Raw genomic sequence first — 19,129 nt, 5'->3', positions numbered from 1 at the left:
TCTTGTAATACTGCTGACAATTTGTGGAGAGAAAGGCGGGCTAGAAGGCAGAGAGTGTATTGCTCATTAGTTTGACTCTCTAATCCTTCAAATCAGCACTGCCTTTTTCAATATTAAACCAAGATCACAACCTTTCTCAAAATTTAACCAAGTGCTTTGGTTGCCCACCCTTGTGATGTATTTGCCATTACCACAATATTTCCAGAGCATTAACCAAGTGCTTTGAGTTGCCTAAACATAATCATGAAGCTCTTAATCATACTTAAAGTTGCCAGCAGCAGATACTGCGGGGAAAATAAATTAAAATCTTTGAGAGTAAAGTTGAACTCAAAATTTAATTCTTGACCTCTGGAGATATCAGCTGACAAAACAATCTCAATGTCTAAGGTTTAGTAGCTGCTCTGGACCTTTTGATTATATTATATTACCTTCATCAGAAGTTGCCCATTTGCAGTGGAATTGTAGATGCTTAGATTTCCATTTTTCTAAGCACTTTGGGGACTTCTCATCTATTTTAGATTAAAAAATTAGATTGCATGTTTATTCTTGACTGTAGTGGAAATGGTTGACAAAACAACTGAGACTGGTGATTTTACATCATAATCATACATTAGCACTAAACATAATCCATAGCAGAGATACTGCTAGCCACTAAATCACAAGAAGTAAAAGAAACATTCTGCAGCTTTTATGTATAGCATTTCAGGCTCTAAAGACCACAGTGGACCCTAACACACACTCACAAACACACAAACAGTCAACAAGTCCAACTCACAGTTCGACGTCAGTGCTGGAGAAACAGTTCAGGAAGAAATGAAAGAAGAAACCAGTCGGCAGTGCAGGCAAAATCCTCGTCAGAAGACACAAAATAGTCTTTTCCTTTCAGTAGTAGCATCATCTGGTCTAGCAACTCGCTGGCTTTAGCTTATTTAGCATTGACACACTTGCACACAACATCCACTTTGATTAAGCTACAGTTAAGCTAAACTACAGTTTCTTCTGTTCACTTGAACTTTCAGCAGGTTATCTACCATAACATGGTATATTTTTGATGGAAGTCACGACCCACTCATGTTAAGCAGCACAGAGCAGATCGAACTGGTGGGAAGTCAGACACAGCATAGAGAATCGGATCAATTTTTAATACTGGATCGAATTTCAATATTCGAATGATATCGTGGCACCAGACCAGAAGTCAGTCAGTCAGGAGATTTTAAGTGGAGAAAAATACTGTATTGTATATTTTTTAAGCATAGATGCCCTAGTAAACAATGTCGGGCAGGGAACACACTATAATGCAATTGACTCCTGAAACGTTGTTGGTGGGATTTAAAGACGCGTGGATTACAGAGCCAAACCGTGTCACACGTGATGTTGTAAAGCCATACCTGGTGGATTCTAGAGTAAAAGTTGTTTGCGGGTCGCCTTGCGAACAGACCTGACTTTTTACAAATTGCCATCATGATGTCCGTTTAGTGTAATTGAATCACAACAAAATCTTCTATTTTGGGTTCATACCGCTCGTGGGTTCAACGGTTCATAGTTACTCAGAAAATGAGTGTTGAACGCATTGAATCTCCTCTTGGTTCAGTCACATGTTATACATTAAATTATACTATACAGTACTGTGCATTGCCCATCATTATGTTATACCTTGATATCAGGTTTCTGATTTATTAACCATTTGGGACACTGACAAGCTAATGACCTGCAACAGGCATCCAATAGGGCAGATGATAATGACATCACATCTCCGCATGTCCTGATAGTTGTAGGCTATAGTGTCAAAAGTGATGAAACATAAATAAATGTCAAGTTTAAATATATGCAATGAAAGTCTGAATATATGGAATGAAAGGGCTGGGTGAAGGTGATCATAGTTGGTGATTATTAAATACTGTATCAAAATAAAGACAGTGATTTGGTGAAAACGCTTTTATGATATTCATGATTATATAATTGGGCCAACACTCTTTTAGTAATAATTGTAATGTATCTTACCTCGTACATGGTCATATACTTTAATAATTTATGTTACACAACAGCGTTTGCACTGCAGTGTGTTTCACGGATAAAACATGAGACGCTTGCCAAAAATAAGGGTTGGATGAGGCTACAATAAGCCCTGGTAACCGGATGTCTCCTTCATAAAGAGAATATCGAGTCATATCAGACCAGTCTGATGTGTGTAGAGGTCTGTATGGTTATATTTTAGCAGTCTGCTGTTTTTGCAGGTGATTTAACGGTACTTACAACAACTTAACATATCAGTCAGTGCCTTCAGACGCTGCAGGGATTAACTGAGGGAGAAGCTTTTTGATACAATATAAAGCCATTGTTGACAGCAGATACTGTAAGAATCACTTACATTCATTTATAGATCAGCGACTGATTTACTGACTTTCCTGCTTTAACCACATTGAACCTTTTGCTGCTTCCTATGCACAGCTATAGTACAGTAACAGCGTAAATATTGTCCCGCATTCCTTATGGAATAGTATTAGGCCGATGTAATCATATTTTGTTTGATTAGTGAACATCCCACATAAAGAAGCTTTAAAACTCCTTAGAAAAGAGAAATATTTAAAATAATGCACTACTTTGTACTGAATGTAAGGAAATGGAGACTTGTTTTCCATCAGAACTGTGGTACACACTGAATAAGCATGCAAATAACCCTCTTATGGGTTTTATGATCAGGCTCAGTTTTTGTGGCTTTATGCGACTCGGCTAAATGTGGGAACAATTAATGTGTTTCTGGCATGAGCTCCATCTCAATTTGCCAAATACGCTTATCGGCATACTGACTGTGGTAAAACAAATATTTTAAAAATCACAGTGATAGCAAAACATTTTAACTCACACAACAGCCTGAAAAAACAAACAATGGGGAGCACATTTACAAGCTTATTCTATGCCTTTATTTCCACAGTGGGTTTAGTGAATAGCATTGTATGATGTGACAAAGAAGGACATGGATCACATGACTGAAAACTCTGGTCTGAGCAGGGTAATACTACTTCTAATTTAAAAAAAAAAAATGCTGGTCCTTTATCCTCTGTTTCTAGCTCATTGACAATCCAAAATATTCCTCTTTCTTTTCAAAGTAGTACTTGAGTCGTGCCATGGCATATCTGGGAGGAGAGCAGAGAATAGGAAAAACGATCAGAGAACATACAATTTTTCTTCAAAGCTCTTAGTATTATGTAAATCTATATACCATCCACTGTCCTTGGATGTTTATGGTGCATGATCACAATGTAATGGCTTCAGAGTGACCCAGGATATTTATTGTATATACTGTAATCATCCCGTCTGGCATTCACTGTCTTTCCCTCGTTCCTCTTGGTTTTAAAAAAATAGACCTATTTTAAAAGTGCAATTTCCTGTCTCTGTGACTCCCTTATATCAGGACACATTAAAGTTTATTTCCATATACAAAAGTCAAATTCAGAACTAAAGCAAAGCAAAATCTAAAGAAAATTCACTTTTCATTGGGAGGTCCTATTTTTCATTGGGCATATTGTGTTAAAAATAGCAGCATGTGTTGTCCACAGATGTTTTCAAAATGTCTTCTCTTTGTGAGAGTGTGTGTCTACAGGAAACAAACTAAGCACCTGTGAATGACACACACGAAAAGCAATCATTATAGATCAGTGTCCATTCAAAAAATGCCTGTTTGGAACAGGTTGAGTATTTGGATTCCATATTGCTGCTTGCAGCTTTCTTAATATTACTGACACAACTTGAGGTGTTCCCAAAACATGAGCAACACCAGTACCTTCTTATTAGTACCGCCACCTGATCATATTTTTTTGTGGGGAAATTAAACTACTTTAATGCCCCCAACCCCTCTAGCAAGCTCAGTTTTTGAACCTCTGTATTTCTAAAACACTGCCTACATCAATGCTGGTGAGGTACTCCTAAACCATTTGCGTCTCCATGTAAACACACCGCTAGCTCAATGCTAAGAAAACAGCACAGAATGCCCTTGTTAAAAAAAATAAAACACCAAAGGAATCAGGGTTAGGGTTATGTTGTGTTAGGGTTGTGCTGAATTAGGGTACTGGCACCTTTTTTTGTTCAATTCAGGCACTGGCCACAATCAAATTATTATTATTATTATTATTATTATTATTATTATTATTGTTAAATTACATTTATTTAACTAAATTAAGTTTTTGTTTTACTTTTTATAATGTCAAAATATGCATTAAAAAGTTGGATTAAAGTTTAGCCTGGCACCACCAGACTAATTTGCAAATCTAACTCTAAGAGGTTTTCCATCCAAACATGATAGTGAATGGATTAAATCTTTACCCATTTTTATTCTGGATAAAATACATGAATTCATGCTGAAGCTAGCCAGCTACCAAGTTATAGCTGGTTCGCAGGGTGTTACAAAGGATAGGCTGCCATTATTAATAGTAAGTAATTAGTAATTAAAATTAGGTAGCTAATGCTAGCTTTATAACATTAAGTTAACAACTGTGTAGGGTTTTCAAAACATTAACATCTAAATTAAAATGAACTGACGTTTATAACCAGTGCTGTTGAGAGATTGTTAACCTTACCCTCTCTCTACATGGGTCTGAGTATGATGTAGTCATCGAGTGCTGTTTAAACTCGTGCATGCGTATGTCTAATACTGTGGATCTGGAACTGCTCTGTTTAGAGCTAGTTGTCAGCTCTGCAGGGCAAAATTTCTCAGCTTTCTCCAAAAACCGCTCATCCAAACTACTTCACACTTGACACCCCAAAAAACTATTAACAACAACATTGTCCCATTCCAACACGCATGTAAGTATGCATCTCCTGACATAACAGTAAAACTCAAACAGTGCACTTTCATAAAGTCAGGGGACTTGTGAATTGGACATTTAAAAAACAATGGTGAAAATCAAGAAAAAAGAGGCAGAGATACTCTGACTTTTAGTCCTTAGTTTGGGTTAAACTCTGAAGATGATGGATAAGGAAAATTCACACAATGCAAAAACTGATAGCATACTATAATATTTTCTTTAAAAAAAGTCTCATGAAATCTTGAAGCTGAGATGACCCAGATGACATCACCATGATCTTCGTGTGAAAAAATGAGGGGTGTTCCTTTAAAGTGCATAATCACAGTTGGTACATTTGAATAATTATTATAATAATAACAATTAATTATATATAGCATACGATTCTCTATTCAATAAAGCACAAAGTCTGAAAGTTGTGCCATAACCTCAGCGCATTTCAGAACTTAACTGTGAGAAAAGTGGTTTTATATTTGTTCAAACCATATTATTGAACGTTTCAATAAATCTGATTCTGAGTACACTGTTGCCCTTGGCCATTATATTATACCCTTGGAAATTAAGTGAAGTTTCAAAAGCACAGAAAATGGAGGCACAGAAAGGAGTTTGTCCTTTAATCAGTGCTTTCACCGAACCCCTCAATGTCAAATCAGTTTTCTTTCTCCTATTGCTCGGTGAGACAAAAACATAACTCTGACACATGCCTTTTAGTTACTTGTATTCTATCCATCTGTTTTCCACCTGTATCCGCAGGTAAAACTGCTCTCTAATTATTGTGTCAGTCTGGCTACTTTTGTTTGCTTTGTGCAATTCTTCTAAGAGTTGTTTCCTTGCTTCACTTATGGGCCACCTATATAATATACACCTGTAGCTTGGTGACACTCAAAAGCCTTTTTCTCTGGACAGACTTAATCTTAAGTAAACTGTGTGCTACCGTGGATGATTGACAGTTCTTTTATTAACTCAGACAGCAATGTGACGCAAAACCTGGTTGTCACTGTGTAAAATAAATAAATAAAAGGTCGCAAATAGTGAATTCCTCGATGGCAATATTCTAAAATCAGTTTATGTTAATTGTTAGGCAAAAGATAGGTTAAGCATTTGCGTGCATTCTATGATACAGTTAACGTTAGGTCCCGAGCCAATCCTACGGATCGATATCAGGGCACAAAAAGTCACACTGGTGAAAGTGACTCTGAGTTTTGACACCCGGATTGACGATTGAAGAAGTAAATTTCAGCTGTCGCAGTCTCCTAGTTAAACTTTCTTTCATATCATAGTGTATATCAATAATTTAAGATCTTTTTGAGATGATGTTATAAGCTTGATAGTTCGAAATGCTTATGATTTTGAGCTTCAGAATTTCAATCAATCTAGAATCTAAATCTCAAAGGTATGAAATTAGCATTCAGTTACTTCAAATAAAAAGGACATAGAGTTTCATTGTAAGCTTATCCCCAAAAAAAAACATCAAAAATCACTCATTACTAGGCACTATACCCAGTTTAGATGAAACCACGCCTACTTCTGTATGATGGAAGCCCACACCCTTTACAAGTAGAATTATATTGGAGTATACCCATTTAAAAGAACTGCAACCTTCACAGGGGATCCCATTCATCCTTATTTTGATTAAGGCCGACACCTTAAACTAGCGTGCTTAACATTTATCATCATCAGAGATGAAACTGAGATGTTTTTCTCTTTAGCAGAAGTAGGGGAAAATGAACTCCCTCCAAAGCAGGTATTCCATTTCACAATGTGCTTTTGTGCACAATTTCCTCAATTTTGCAGTCAGGCTATTCCAAACAGTGGGCCTCCTCCTCGTTGATTTCCTCATAATAATGTCTTTGTTAAATAATGGCTCACCTTGCCAACACGTCCACAAATCTAAACCACTGACTTGCAGACACTTTCAACACATGAATAAAATCAAATAAGGAAAGTAAATATGGACGGTAGATGGAGGGCGGGTTTGCATTCCCCTTGTGGCTCCCTATTGTCACTTCTACATCTGGTCCTGGTTAAAGCACAAGGCCTCAGCGACGCCTGTCACTCGTTGGGAAGTTGGCAGAGATTTGGCTCAGGGGGATAACAGTGGGAGGAAACACACACACACACACACACACACACACACACACAGATTCAGGGTTTAACTCTAACTTCCTATGCCTTGTTTATCGTTGTTTATCACAAAAGCATAAAGCAGCAGCGATATAAAACTGCTTGGTTAAGCTAAGGGTAAGGTTGTGGTCATGACAAGTAAATTATGGTTAAAGCTGCATTAATCATTATACTTTGAATTTAATAAAATTACTATGTGTAATGTGAAAAAGGTTGATCAACCAAACTCTGCAATAAATTTTATGGCAAATTTACTGAATGGTTCAATCTCAGGCAGGCAGCCGTTTTCAGCAATGAGGCTTTGATAAACACACTCTGCGCTAATTCCCCAGTACCACCAAACTGCAGACAGACAAAGTTAGCAGCTAGCTTGTGAAAGTAGAGCATCTAAAGAGCTGGATAATTTGTTATAGATGTCCCCCTAACAGCAAATACATCTAACCCTAAACAGAGTTACAAGGAGATAAAGTTACAATCCTCAAAAGGCCAGAAACACAACTTCACTGATATGATAATGCCCTTCTGTGTCAAATTTTTTGCTAAGACATTATTAACGCCTGAGCCTTATGGCCTGACTTTGTATCTGCCAGTTTGTTTTGGAGAAAAATTAACATTTTAATAGTGTATATTCACTTCAATATAGGAATTGTTATCGTATTGAATCGTTAAATTAGAATGAGACGTTTATATCTACAGATGTCGCCTTCCATGGAAGCTGCCATGTTGAACCACCATGTTTCCACAGTAGTCCAGAAGTGACATCCCAAACACTAGCTCTAGTCACAAATAGCTCCCCACATTTCTTTACATTTTCTCTGTACTATGCCGTGCACTTTACTCCCCGCCTGGCATTTTGTTCTTGGTATTGTACCCCATTATATTCTGTTTAATTGAAGAGGGTTAAAAGCTCTCAGAAGCAAACAAGCTTACTACCTGCTTGCTAAGTGTCAGTTAGCTGTTGTAAACCCTGCTTTCAGTTTAACCTTTTCTGACATTCTGTAGCAGTCAAAGTAAAATTGCTTTGCTATTGAATGTAAATGCAGTTTGCTTTATGCTATTTAAACAAACTACAAGGACATTTTCCTGACATTATGAGCCATGACCGTCACTGTCACTGTATTTAAATGATGGAATGAAAAGCGAGGACATACTTGTCGTCCTTATTGTCTCTTTTTTTACAGCATGAACGATCAAGAATCCTGAAAGTAGTGTTGGCAGAGGGAATATGTGTGTATGTGATTGAGGGACAGAATTGCAGGGTAGCGATGCCTTAAAATGTTAGACCTGGTTCCCCATCGTTACTGTTGCTTTCATTTCAGTTTAGCCCTCCAGTTAAGGAAAGGTAACCTGACCCTCACCATGCACTTTATGACAACCTCAGCCGGCGGCTTAGAGGAGCAGACGTCTAGCAGGCGCATGTGGCCCAGCCAGGGATGAGAGACGTATATGTAAGGGAGGACCGACGGCATGGAAACAATAGTGCCTCTGTGCCTCGGCACCCCTCTGGATCACATTTCCTCCGAGGTCCAGATCGAAATGAAGCGGGGGCCCTGTCGCTGATCTAGCAAGCGAGCAGGGAAAGCCACACAGAGGGGAGGGTGCCGTATGTCAATAGTGATTAGGATCACGATCACAACTGTGGCGGGTGTGGGGCACACAGGGAAGGGAGAAAGGGAGAAAAAGTGGGGATGAAGGGAAACATTTTGCCCTCCTGAACTTTATTGTCTGGTTGATGGTAGTGAGGAATGTCTCCTGGACTTGTTTAAAGATAACTAGTCCCTACGTGGATCATTTAAAAATAAAAGAAATTAGTTTTGATTTTTTGAAAGTCTTTGTGAAAGCTGAGCCTTTCATCTTTTCATGATCTGTGGTTTAAGAGTGAAGAAAAGCAGAGAATTCATGTGTAAATAGTTTGCCTGTGATTGAAGTGACAAGAAGAGTAGAAGAAGTGTGCTTGTACTGTCTGTTCTTTGTCAGACTCTGGGTACAAAAAGCACTGGTGGAAAAAAATTAAATATTTCCACACTTTGGACTCCCAGTCCTTTATTGGAATTTCTATGCCAACAAATTCTTTGTCAGGCAATTCTTAATGAAGATCCTGTTTGTTTAACGTGTTTGAATTCAAAGCGCAGGATACATTTTCCCATTTGTGAACATATAAGTGATGCATGATGTTAAGTAATGAGGTGGTTCCATGAAATTGCACTGAAGTCATATATTTCTTTGTGGTTTCACTTATTTCGACATTCAACAGTTGTTAGGTGGTGTTAATGTGAAGGTGGTGCTTAATGTCAGGAGGACGTCATTTTGAATTTTGAATTTGAACAACTTGTAACCTCTATGAGTGCTATGTTTCAGCCTGACCTCTCAGCTGCCTTCGTCAGAATACTAACCTTTGGAAGTCAAAGTCGATCGAGGAGTACTTTGATTGCAGGATGGCCCAAAGACCCCAGAAGAAGTTGGATGCCTGGTGGAAGACAAAGAAAAAAAAGAAAAAGTTATTACAGTTTTCAAAGCCTGTTGTTGTGATTGAAATGTTTCAAATGTCTAGGTAGCCACTGGTTTTCTTTAATTTTATTATAATATGAAAATACTTCATGACACCTCAAAGTCAATCCATAACAGTGAACATCATGTCTGTTTTTATCGTTGTCAGAGTTTCATAGTAATGCAATAATTCTTTTTTTTTTAATCCTTGAAATAAAGCACAATAGAATGTATGTGTGTGTGGTTTATTAAAACTACAGCAGCAACCAGTGGTGGAAGAAGTATTCAGATCCTTTACTTAAAGGACCAAGGATTCAGTGGCATCTAGCGGTGAAATTGCAGATTTTCAACAATTTGAATCCAGCTCGACTTTTCAAGTGTGTAAGAGAAACTAAGCTGGTCACGACACTGCAAAAATGCAAGAAGGCCCTATCTACAGCCAGTGTTTGGTCCATTCTGGGCTACTGTAGAAACGTGGTGGCTCGACATTGAAGAGGACTCACTTCCTCTGTAGATAAAAACGGCTCATTCCACGGTAACAAAACCGCAACGATCCCTATTTTCAGGTGATTATAGACTGATGAAAACATACCTATGAATATTATATTACATTTCTCCTAAATGTTACACACTGGACTGGGTTTAGGTAATGTACTAATACCACACTGTGACACTACAAGTAAAAGTCCTGCATTTAAAATCTTATTTAACTTAACTTACTTCCTGTCAGTGTTTTACTATTATATATATGATGTTTTTGAATGAATATTACTGCTGCATTAATGTGGATGTTGCATGTTACCGCTGTAGTTGTTAAACTGCTTTATATACTGTTGGTTAGTTAAATCTACAGCAAACCATAAAACTTTTTGACAATGCATTTTCCAGCTATCCAAGAAGGTTTTTAAATAATTTGAACTAGGATCATTTTCTCAACCCATAAAGGAACACTTAATTAAAAAATCTCATTCAAAAATCACCAAATTTGAAGGTACGTGGTTTTCACTGGATAGGATGAAAAGTTGTCTGTCAGACAAATGTAGTGGAGTAAAAAGTACAATATTTGCCTCTGAGATGTGGTGGAGTATAAAGTACAAATATGCATAAAATGGAAATACTCAAATAAAGTGCAAGTACCTCATATTTGTTCTAAAGTATGGTACTGGAATAAATGTCCTTAGTTACACTCATCACTTGAAGTAACGTTAACGAATATAATGTGTTGGACTTGCATGCTCAGTATAATACTTGATGTTGTTCTTAAAGGAATGGCAGCAAAAACGTGTGACTGACGTAATTGTCATATGCCCTTTTGATGATCCAATTAAAGCTTCAAAAGCCCACTTCTTCATGCCGCCCCCTGCAGGAAGGTCACACTGGGGTCAGATGTCAGTGTCTTGCTTGAGAATGCTTCAGCAGGGCAAATGCTTGCTGACAGAGACTAAATTGGATCCATATAATTGAATGACAGACTTCATTAACTACATGTAGCTTGTCCATGACACTCCTATAGGCATGGAATATGAAAAGTGTAAAACACTGGATTATGTTTATGGTATTTGCACACTTATAATATGAAAATATGACATAATAATAATAACAAAATATGTGGTGCAGATTGTTGTAAATTAAATATCATAGGTGCTGTGTGGTTTCACCAACTCTGTTTTTCATTGATGTTTTGTTACATTTCAATGTGCCATTGAGCAGAACTGTAAAAACTCCCTTCAGTGACCTCCAGTTGTCGTGTTATAACTGCTCCCAGAACTGCTGCTGCTGCTGCCTGCCAATTGCAAGCTACTCAGTCAGAATGACAAACCTCTGTATTGAATGGTTCCCTCCTTAATGGCTTTGCTCACTTAGGCTTGCGGACTTCCATGCCTCCATAAATTTCTGTTGTTCTCCACCCTTATTGTAAATCTTCATGGTAGGACCACTAATAGCAAGTCCAAATAAGATCCAGACAGGCCTCTGTTCTGCGGCCCAGTGATATAATCACATTTTTATTTGATAATCAAATAAAGGGTGGAATGAAATACTTGAAGAGCAATGTGCGGTTTTCCCTTGGCTTTTTTCCCCTCCCTGGCAGATTTTCATCTCTAATCTCTGTCTTTGGTTGGAGAGAGAGATTGAGCGTGTTTCCATTATGATTAATAACTGCTTTCCATTAAGAGAGCATTAGTATAACACTAAGCAGAGACCATCAGTGACAGGGAGCCATTGAGAAAAATGGAGATGAGAGATGTGTGGGAAGTGACATCACAGAGCCACAGGCTTTAGCCTCGACATCACGGGGGATCCCTGTGGAGGAGAGGACAAGTCATAAAGACCCCACTGCGTCTTGGCACAGTTTGCCAGGGATTACGATTTGAAGGAGGCAGCTTCACGCCGCAGAGCTCTGGCAACTGGCCAGGCTTTGTCGATGCCACACAGCGGAGCCACACAGCTTCCTTTGGCACAGACTGGTTTCCTTGGTTCCTGAGTTCTGATTCTGTATTCTTATCTACTGAGACTTAACTATAGTGTGAATTCAATGCAGTTTGATTATTCCAAGCAATTACCGAGTGATAGGAAAGTGATACACAAGGATAAAATGGCATTTAATCCAATTCATAATAATGGGAATACATAAAAAACCCAATCCCAAAACATTAAAAGCCATCAGAGTGAAAATATCATTATTGCTGTTTTGGAAATTTTCCAAAGCCAGTAACCAACTATCATCTGTTTCTACCAGATGTGAGCTGAAGCGGTTTTAAGTGAGATCTGTATTGTGAAAATGAATGGTCAAAAGTGATATGTTGAAATCTCATCTCATTTTGGCCACATTGAGGCTAAATAAACAATTGTTTTCTTGATTAATAGTTTGATCTACAAAAGTAGATAGATAGATAATAGTTTGTCAGAAAATAGTGAAAACATCCCTTCACAATTTCCTAGAGCCCAAGAGAACGTCTTGAAATTTCTTGTTTTCTCAGACAAATTGTCCAAAACCCAAAAGCAATTGATTTACTATCATAAAAATATAGCGAATATCACATTTGAGAAGCTGGAATGAGTACATTATTGCTTTAAAAAATTACTTAATTATCATAATTGAAGAGAAAAGAAATAATGGATATTTAATATTTTCTTTTGACTCTGAACCTTTATGCTTTAAAGATAAAAGTTAATTAAGTGAAGTACTGTACAAAAGCACAGTATTTAGTGGAAAAGTTTCAGCTCAATTCCTCCAATTTATGAAAGAAATACCCTGTGATTTTCTCGATTAACATACTCAGTATCCCTCATTTTGACACATGGCTGTCAAAATCAGTCGAGCTGGAAACTTGGCTTGTTAAGCGTCAGTGATCAATTTCTCCCACTTCCTTCAAGTCAAGAGTCCTCCTCGGTTTGTCATAGAAAATCTGATTTTAATCAACATGATGTTATCGCCTCTCTCACTCCATTTCAGGCTTTATTTCTTTTCCCTCCTCTCACTTATCCCTCTCTGTTTTTTGGCCAAGGCACAAGTTATTTTAAAAAGTAATATGCTTCCTCATCATTTCTGGGCTATTTCAAGAGACATTCACACCACCCCAAAATTGGTAGGACAATTCTGCATATTGTGTTGAGCTATGAAAGCACTTTTAGACAGATAGCCCAGCACCACTTGAGCCACCAAAGAATGAAAATTGTGGTCATAAGAAAAATAATTTTGGCTGCTGTCTTTCATTTTTCCCTGCGGCAGTTTCTAATCAACTCAGATGGAGTCCATCAAACTTTGAACAGTGGTGGGTCAGCTGTGGATCGGGTTTGGTTTTCTTTGGGGAGTTTTTTTTCCTTTTTTTTTTTCTGGGAGCTGGAAAAGTAAATTGTTAAAATGTGATGGTGAGGTGTTGCCGCCCTGTCATTTCAGAGGTCTGCACACATATGGATATTGTTGAAATGAACACACTAATCTCATAATATTGATATATTTGAGTCCCTCCAAGAGCAGAACTTAAAAAAAGGAAATAACTGTTGAGAGATTTGTCACTTTCTAAAGTCTTTCCAAAGTGCTGAGGCACTACAAAATGACATATTTCAACATTTCAACAAAGTCGGTGGGAGCAGACACTTACCAGTGAGAATTTGCAGACTTGAATGTAGAGCTGTGTAACTTCTGCCTCTGTAACAGTGACCTCACATCCTGAGTTGTGCTTGTAACTCTCCAGATAGGCCGTCAGCCAGTCCCTCTGCAGCTCCCGGCTCGGGTAGAGGCTGTAGTTAACATCATTCACACCTTGAAAACAAAACATGCACATACGCATGTGTTAGTCAAACTACTGTCAGTGTTAAAATTTAATACAATGCTTATACTGGGTGATAGTTTTGAAGATTTGCCATAGAGCTACATCAGCTTAACTCATCAGTTAACACTTGTTAGTTCATTTAAAATTCTTTCAACTATTTATCCCCATCAGTGAACATTAAGTTATAACAAAGAGGCACAGAAACTGGATGACAGCCCCTTCACCTGAGCACAGATTTTAAAATCTTCTTTAAAATCAATATGGTGCAAACGAAAAGTCAAAACATTGTGTGGACACAATTGACAAAATGTCCGACAATTGGGAAAAATACCCTTTCCAGTTTTGATATTACATATACTGTCAGTGGTGTAACTGAGTACATTTACTAATGTACTTAAGTACAAATTTGAGGAATTTGTATCTCCATTTTATACCACTTTATACTTCTAATCTACTCTACTTTAGAAGGAAACATTGTACTTTTTACTACTTTAAAATCAAGAGTTTATATAGGAAATTTTAAGATTAGTGTATATAATATGATTTGTTATACAGTAGATAAAACCCATCAACAGTATTTGATATAGTTCAAATGATGTCCACTCTAATACTTACAGGGGCCATTGTTCTGCATGAAGTTTAATTAATGATTTTTTCATACTTAAAGTAGATTTGCAGATATTTAATGCAGAACTTATACTTATAACAGTATTTTTACAGTGTGGTATTAGCTTTACTTAAGTAAAGGCCCTGAATACCTCATCCACCGCTGTATACTGTATATTTGATTGCACAATACCAGAAAGCAGAAGCATGGAGATGTTACGACTTGCTTCAGATGAAAATTGATTTGAAACTCTTCGTCAGAGCTGCATGTTGCAAATGAAGGAAAAGTAGATCCAGTTTTAATAATTGACTGCATTTTAGCTGTATTTATTGACAGGAGAATGTGAAATGAAACAGGGCTTTATATGTTGTCACTATTAAGCCTTAGCAATTTAACATATTTGTGCATGACATTAGACTCAAATCTAGCCACAGTTTGGCATCATGATAATTTTGGTTAAATCAAAATTGCACAACACAGCTATATATCAGACACCATTTCACTTTCAATCATTTGGAGTTGGCAAGTCTTAACATGAAAGCTGACACAATATGGGTCCTCAATTGTAAAAGTGTTAAATTGATGATTTTTCCACAAATGTTCAAATTAACCCTGTCAAGCTTTGCTGTGACACAGCTGGCACATCAAAGCCACTTCTTATCGCCACACTGAATACAGCAATTTGTCTTGGCCGCTTCAGAAGAAGCACATAGTTTCATGGTATATAATGGCAGAAAGATAAATGATATAATAGTCAAAGAGACAGCACAAACTGGACAATGATTCTGCACATCACATACCGTATATACAACTTATACTTCTCTTGATATTCCACATTAGGCAATCTTATATGTTCTGGCCGTGGAAAAGGTTTGGAAATTGAAAACTAGTTTTCATCACAACACATACCTACCAGCAAATTCATTGAAGTGATTGCCAATATCGAAGGCCTGGTAGTTGTAATCGGCGTATTCGTAGTCAATGAATTTAACCATTCCTGGTGGAGGAGGACAGGGAAAGCAGAAGCAGTTACCAGGACAACATGACAAACACATCTTAGACTCTCCCTCCTTTTATTGAAAGTACAGAACCTTGTGAGAGTCAAAGGAACAAAGAGTCTCTTTTGACTGAGAGTCACCCTTGGCATCCTTGTAAAATATGTGAGAGAAATATAATCATAAAAAATAAAAATAAAAAAAAATAAATGAAAGAATACTACAAATAAGGTAAGATATTTAATAAAATGGAAACACATTTTCAGCAGTTCAAAGGTTTTCTTCTGTATGTTAAAGAAAGGGAAGCGGTATGAAGACTCTAGCTGCATTATTTCAAACCGATGAAAAGAAAAACATTAATCTATTCCAACATTAGCTTCAGTAACAGACTCTTTAATCACAAGGCTGTAGTTAAAGAATTTAGCATAAGTCACTCTTTTGGTTTTGTTGCTTCTGCTACATGTCCACGTAAAAATAATTCAAAACTAGCTTTCAGTACTATATCCAACAGTGTTTTACAGTGTCAGTGATGTGCATGGCTGTTCCTCACCCTCTTTCTGGTTGTAGATTATGTTTTTTGTCAGAAGGTCGTTATGGCAGAGCACAATTGGTGAGTCAAGCTGTGAGAGGTGTCTTTTCAATGATTCCATTTCAGCTGACAAAGTCTCAAAGCTGGGAACCTCGCGTAGAGCCACAGCACTGTAAGAGGTAAAACCACTGAAGTTACTTTTTTTTTCTTAATGGAGAAGGCAAGGTTGTCCCTCCAACATTTGAGTTGAGTTGTTTAATGACTCTGATTCACAGCTGTGCCAGGCAACTAGGCACATTGGCAGCCAAAGTTTAACACCCAGGAGTCGCTTAAGGTGATGTCAGTAAACTGCACACACCACAAAAACAATGAGTTTCAGTTTGGAAAACAGAGTCAGTCTAAGTGGGAACATTTGTCTTCATCACACACCATGTTTGTGATTTAGACTCAAAAGGCAGGTGTCATAAGGCAAAAATCCATTCATGGGGTTAAATAAAAAGGCAGTTTGCACATTTAAATCCCTGCTTACTTACATCTCCAGCTTTAGTTTAACTGCAGCCCTGATGGCTTAAGTGTGGGCTGTAAAACGGTGGAAAAATACTCCATTACAAGTAAAAACACTGTATTTAAAATCTAAATAAGTACAGAAATATTATCAACAGAGTGTGTGTCAAAAGTAGAAAAAAAAAAGTTAAAGTACTTCGGTAAAGACAATCGGCAGCTATGATTATTACATTGTTACTGATGCATTAAGTAGGAAGTAACTTATTGCTGTTGTTTTTGGTCAAGCTGGAGCTAATTTTAACCTGTAACAGTATATAATAGTGGTACTATTCTGCTTTTTGCTAACTACTTCTTCGAATGTTCTTCTAAGGAATCAATTAACCCAAAATCTCCTGTTACACATGGTGACTCACCTGCCTTTGAGAATTGTTCACCCAAAAAGAATTTGATTTGTCTGGATTTCAGCAGAGTTAGTGTCCTGTTGTCTACAGTAAATGGCGTTTCAGAGGGAAAAGGAAAAACTCTGACTCCTTGCTGTTCTTTCAAAGGATAATGTTTGAAATTAAAAATCCTGGATTTGATCATAAAAACCATGCTGTTTACACAAGTCTTAAAATCAAAAAATTCCATGAGTTGATAATGGGTGTTTTGGACATTTGACAAAAATAGTATTATATAAAGATTGTGCGTGGGAGCGAAAGGGACACAAATCTGAACTAAACTTGTACAAATTAAGGGAAAACAAGATTTGTATGGCACATTTGTTGGAGGGGGCAAGAAAGTTTGCTGAAAGAATGCAGATATGGAAGACAAACTTTGTCATGAACTCCACACTTTTCTTCTAGGAGCAACATGTTTGTAAACTGAAGCTGTTCCTCGCTGAGAGGTTACATGCCTTGTTTTTCACTCTGTTGATTACTCCATCTATCAAAGAAGGCACTAATGTCCTGGACGTCAGTGCAAAATGCACCTGGAAGAAATGCTGCGCAAGCAACCGTCTCTTAATTAATTTCCGTGTTTCCTTTTCAGTCGTCAGGCCATGATAAGAGGGTAATTTAAACAGTATAATTTAAATACCTATTTATTCAAAGGGGAACAAACAGATGCTCCGGTATTATACACACTTGTAGACATAATTTAGTGAGGCCTGTTAGGAACGCACAATAAAAGCAGAGGAGCAGAGCCTTGTTTACAGTCGTGACACAGAGGCTCTGCTGCTTTCTAAAAGTCCTCCTACATATCCTCATCACTAAAAGTAATTTTTGTATATTATCTTATCAAGGAAGGGTTGACTGAATAAAAGCACGCTGAGACCTAAACTATCCATCTGTGTACCTGCAAGCAAGTATGCAAATATATACGTATATTCTTTTTAAAATAGCTCTTTCCTGCTTGAGTTTGGGCCTTTTGTTATATTTTACTTACAAAAATTGTAGGCCTAAAATATATCTGTCAGAGTGTTTGATTCACATCTACTTGTCTATGAAATCTTTGTGTTATTTAAAATCGACCCCCTCTGATATGCATAATTTATCTATCTCCTCTCTAATGTGAATTAAAACACCAGTTCAATGGTGAATCACCCTGATTCCTTTTCTACCCATCCATTTCTATAACTTAACAAACTGACTTTACCATAGAAACCCACGATTACTCAGAGTCAAAAGCTAAATGAAAGACTTCCATTGACTTTAAATGGAAACCTGTCGTCTTGCCATCAGATCTTTTCCTCTCTCTTTTCTTCTCATGAGAAACAGTATGTCAAGTACATTCGCCTCCTGCTCCTTGTTAAGTCTCTGTAAGGTAATTAGTGGAATTTCCTCCTCTGGCGCTTCATTATCAATGTGCCTTATTTACATATGATTTCAAACACCAGCCGAGCACTGCTGATTTTTTTCTCGTTTTTTTTTTCTTTTTGCAGTTTATGCGAATCATGGGAGTAGCAGGGGGCCTTTTGGGGAAGAAAACGTTGCACTCTGGCTTTCCATTGCTCTTCTCTCTTCTCTTTTCTCTCCCATCTCTGACTTCTATGTGCACTCTCTCTCCGAACCTTGCAGCTGCAGCAGCCTCTTTCGCTCCCTCTCTCTTCTTCTCTGTATCTGTATCTCTCTCTTTGCACAGCGGGTGGCTTGAGAGCTAAAGACCTCCTCTGCAGGTGCAGCCTCTTCCTGCTCTCTCTCTCTGCCTTTCTTTTACCATTTCCTCTGAAGATCACATTCATACCAGCACTCATACTAGCACTCATACATTCTCAAGTACAAAAGTTTATCTGATGCCTGTTTAAAATCGCTTTTGCCTTTTTTAAATTCTTGGTCTTCTCTATATCTGCTTCTGTGTGTGTGTGTGTGTCACACATACACTCAAGAGACCAGTGAATATGCAAACAGACACCATTGACATGGTTTATCATAGACGTACATTTGAACCATAAATTAACCTCTTAAATCTCATCTCTTATATCTTAAATCTCCTAAATTATGCTATAGCATTCCTTCCATCACTTCATCATACTTTTCTAACACTCTTTATTATTATATGCAAACTATTGATATTTTCCTAAACATTTTGAGCTGTTCTGTGTTTGAGCAGCAGTTGGAAGGTGTCAAGCTCCTCAGTCACACAAATGTCTCACAATATAGCACCATCTATTGGGACTCTAAATGTGGTGCAGTCTGCTTCTGTAGACCGCTGTGTGTTATATCCTCATTCTTCCATACAATAATCCCTTTTGGTATCACATTGGCACAAAATAGCACATTGTACAAATTAGGAGTTGTATAACAAAATGTGATACTCATTATATGATCTGT

At 37.5% G+C, this 19,129-nt stretch overlaps 1 protein-coding gene across 2 annotated transcripts; it reads right to left on the bottom strand.

Annotated features, from left to right (window-relative positions):
- Window positions 1–2,840: 2,840 nt before the first annotated feature.
- Window positions 2,841–15,985, bottom strand: LOC118330869 (ethanolamine kinase 1-like; the record flags this gene model as incomplete). 2 transcript variants are annotated; one of them, XM_035665564.1, is given in 5 exon segments in its annotated part: window positions 2,841–3,134; window positions 9,317–9,390; window positions 13,514–13,674; window positions 15,205–15,288; window positions 15,837–15,985. In XM_035665564.1, coding segments are annotated over 5 exon segments (538 nt in total), but the record flags the coding sequence as incomplete, so codon positions are not given.
- Between the last annotated feature and the right edge of the window lie 3,144 nt (window positions 15,986–19,129).

This window comes from Morone saxatilis, unplaced genomic scaffold, assembly GCF_004916995.1.
Source record: "Morone saxatilis isolate NCDOM2014 unplaced genomic scaffold, NCSU_SB_2.0 Contig2, whole genome shotgun sequence".
NCBI classification, from domain to species: Eukaryota; Metazoa; Chordata; class Actinopteri; family Moronidae; genus Morone; species Morone saxatilis.
Note: the sequence above shows the minus strand (reverse complement) of the source record. Positions and strands in the feature narration are given on the sequence as shown.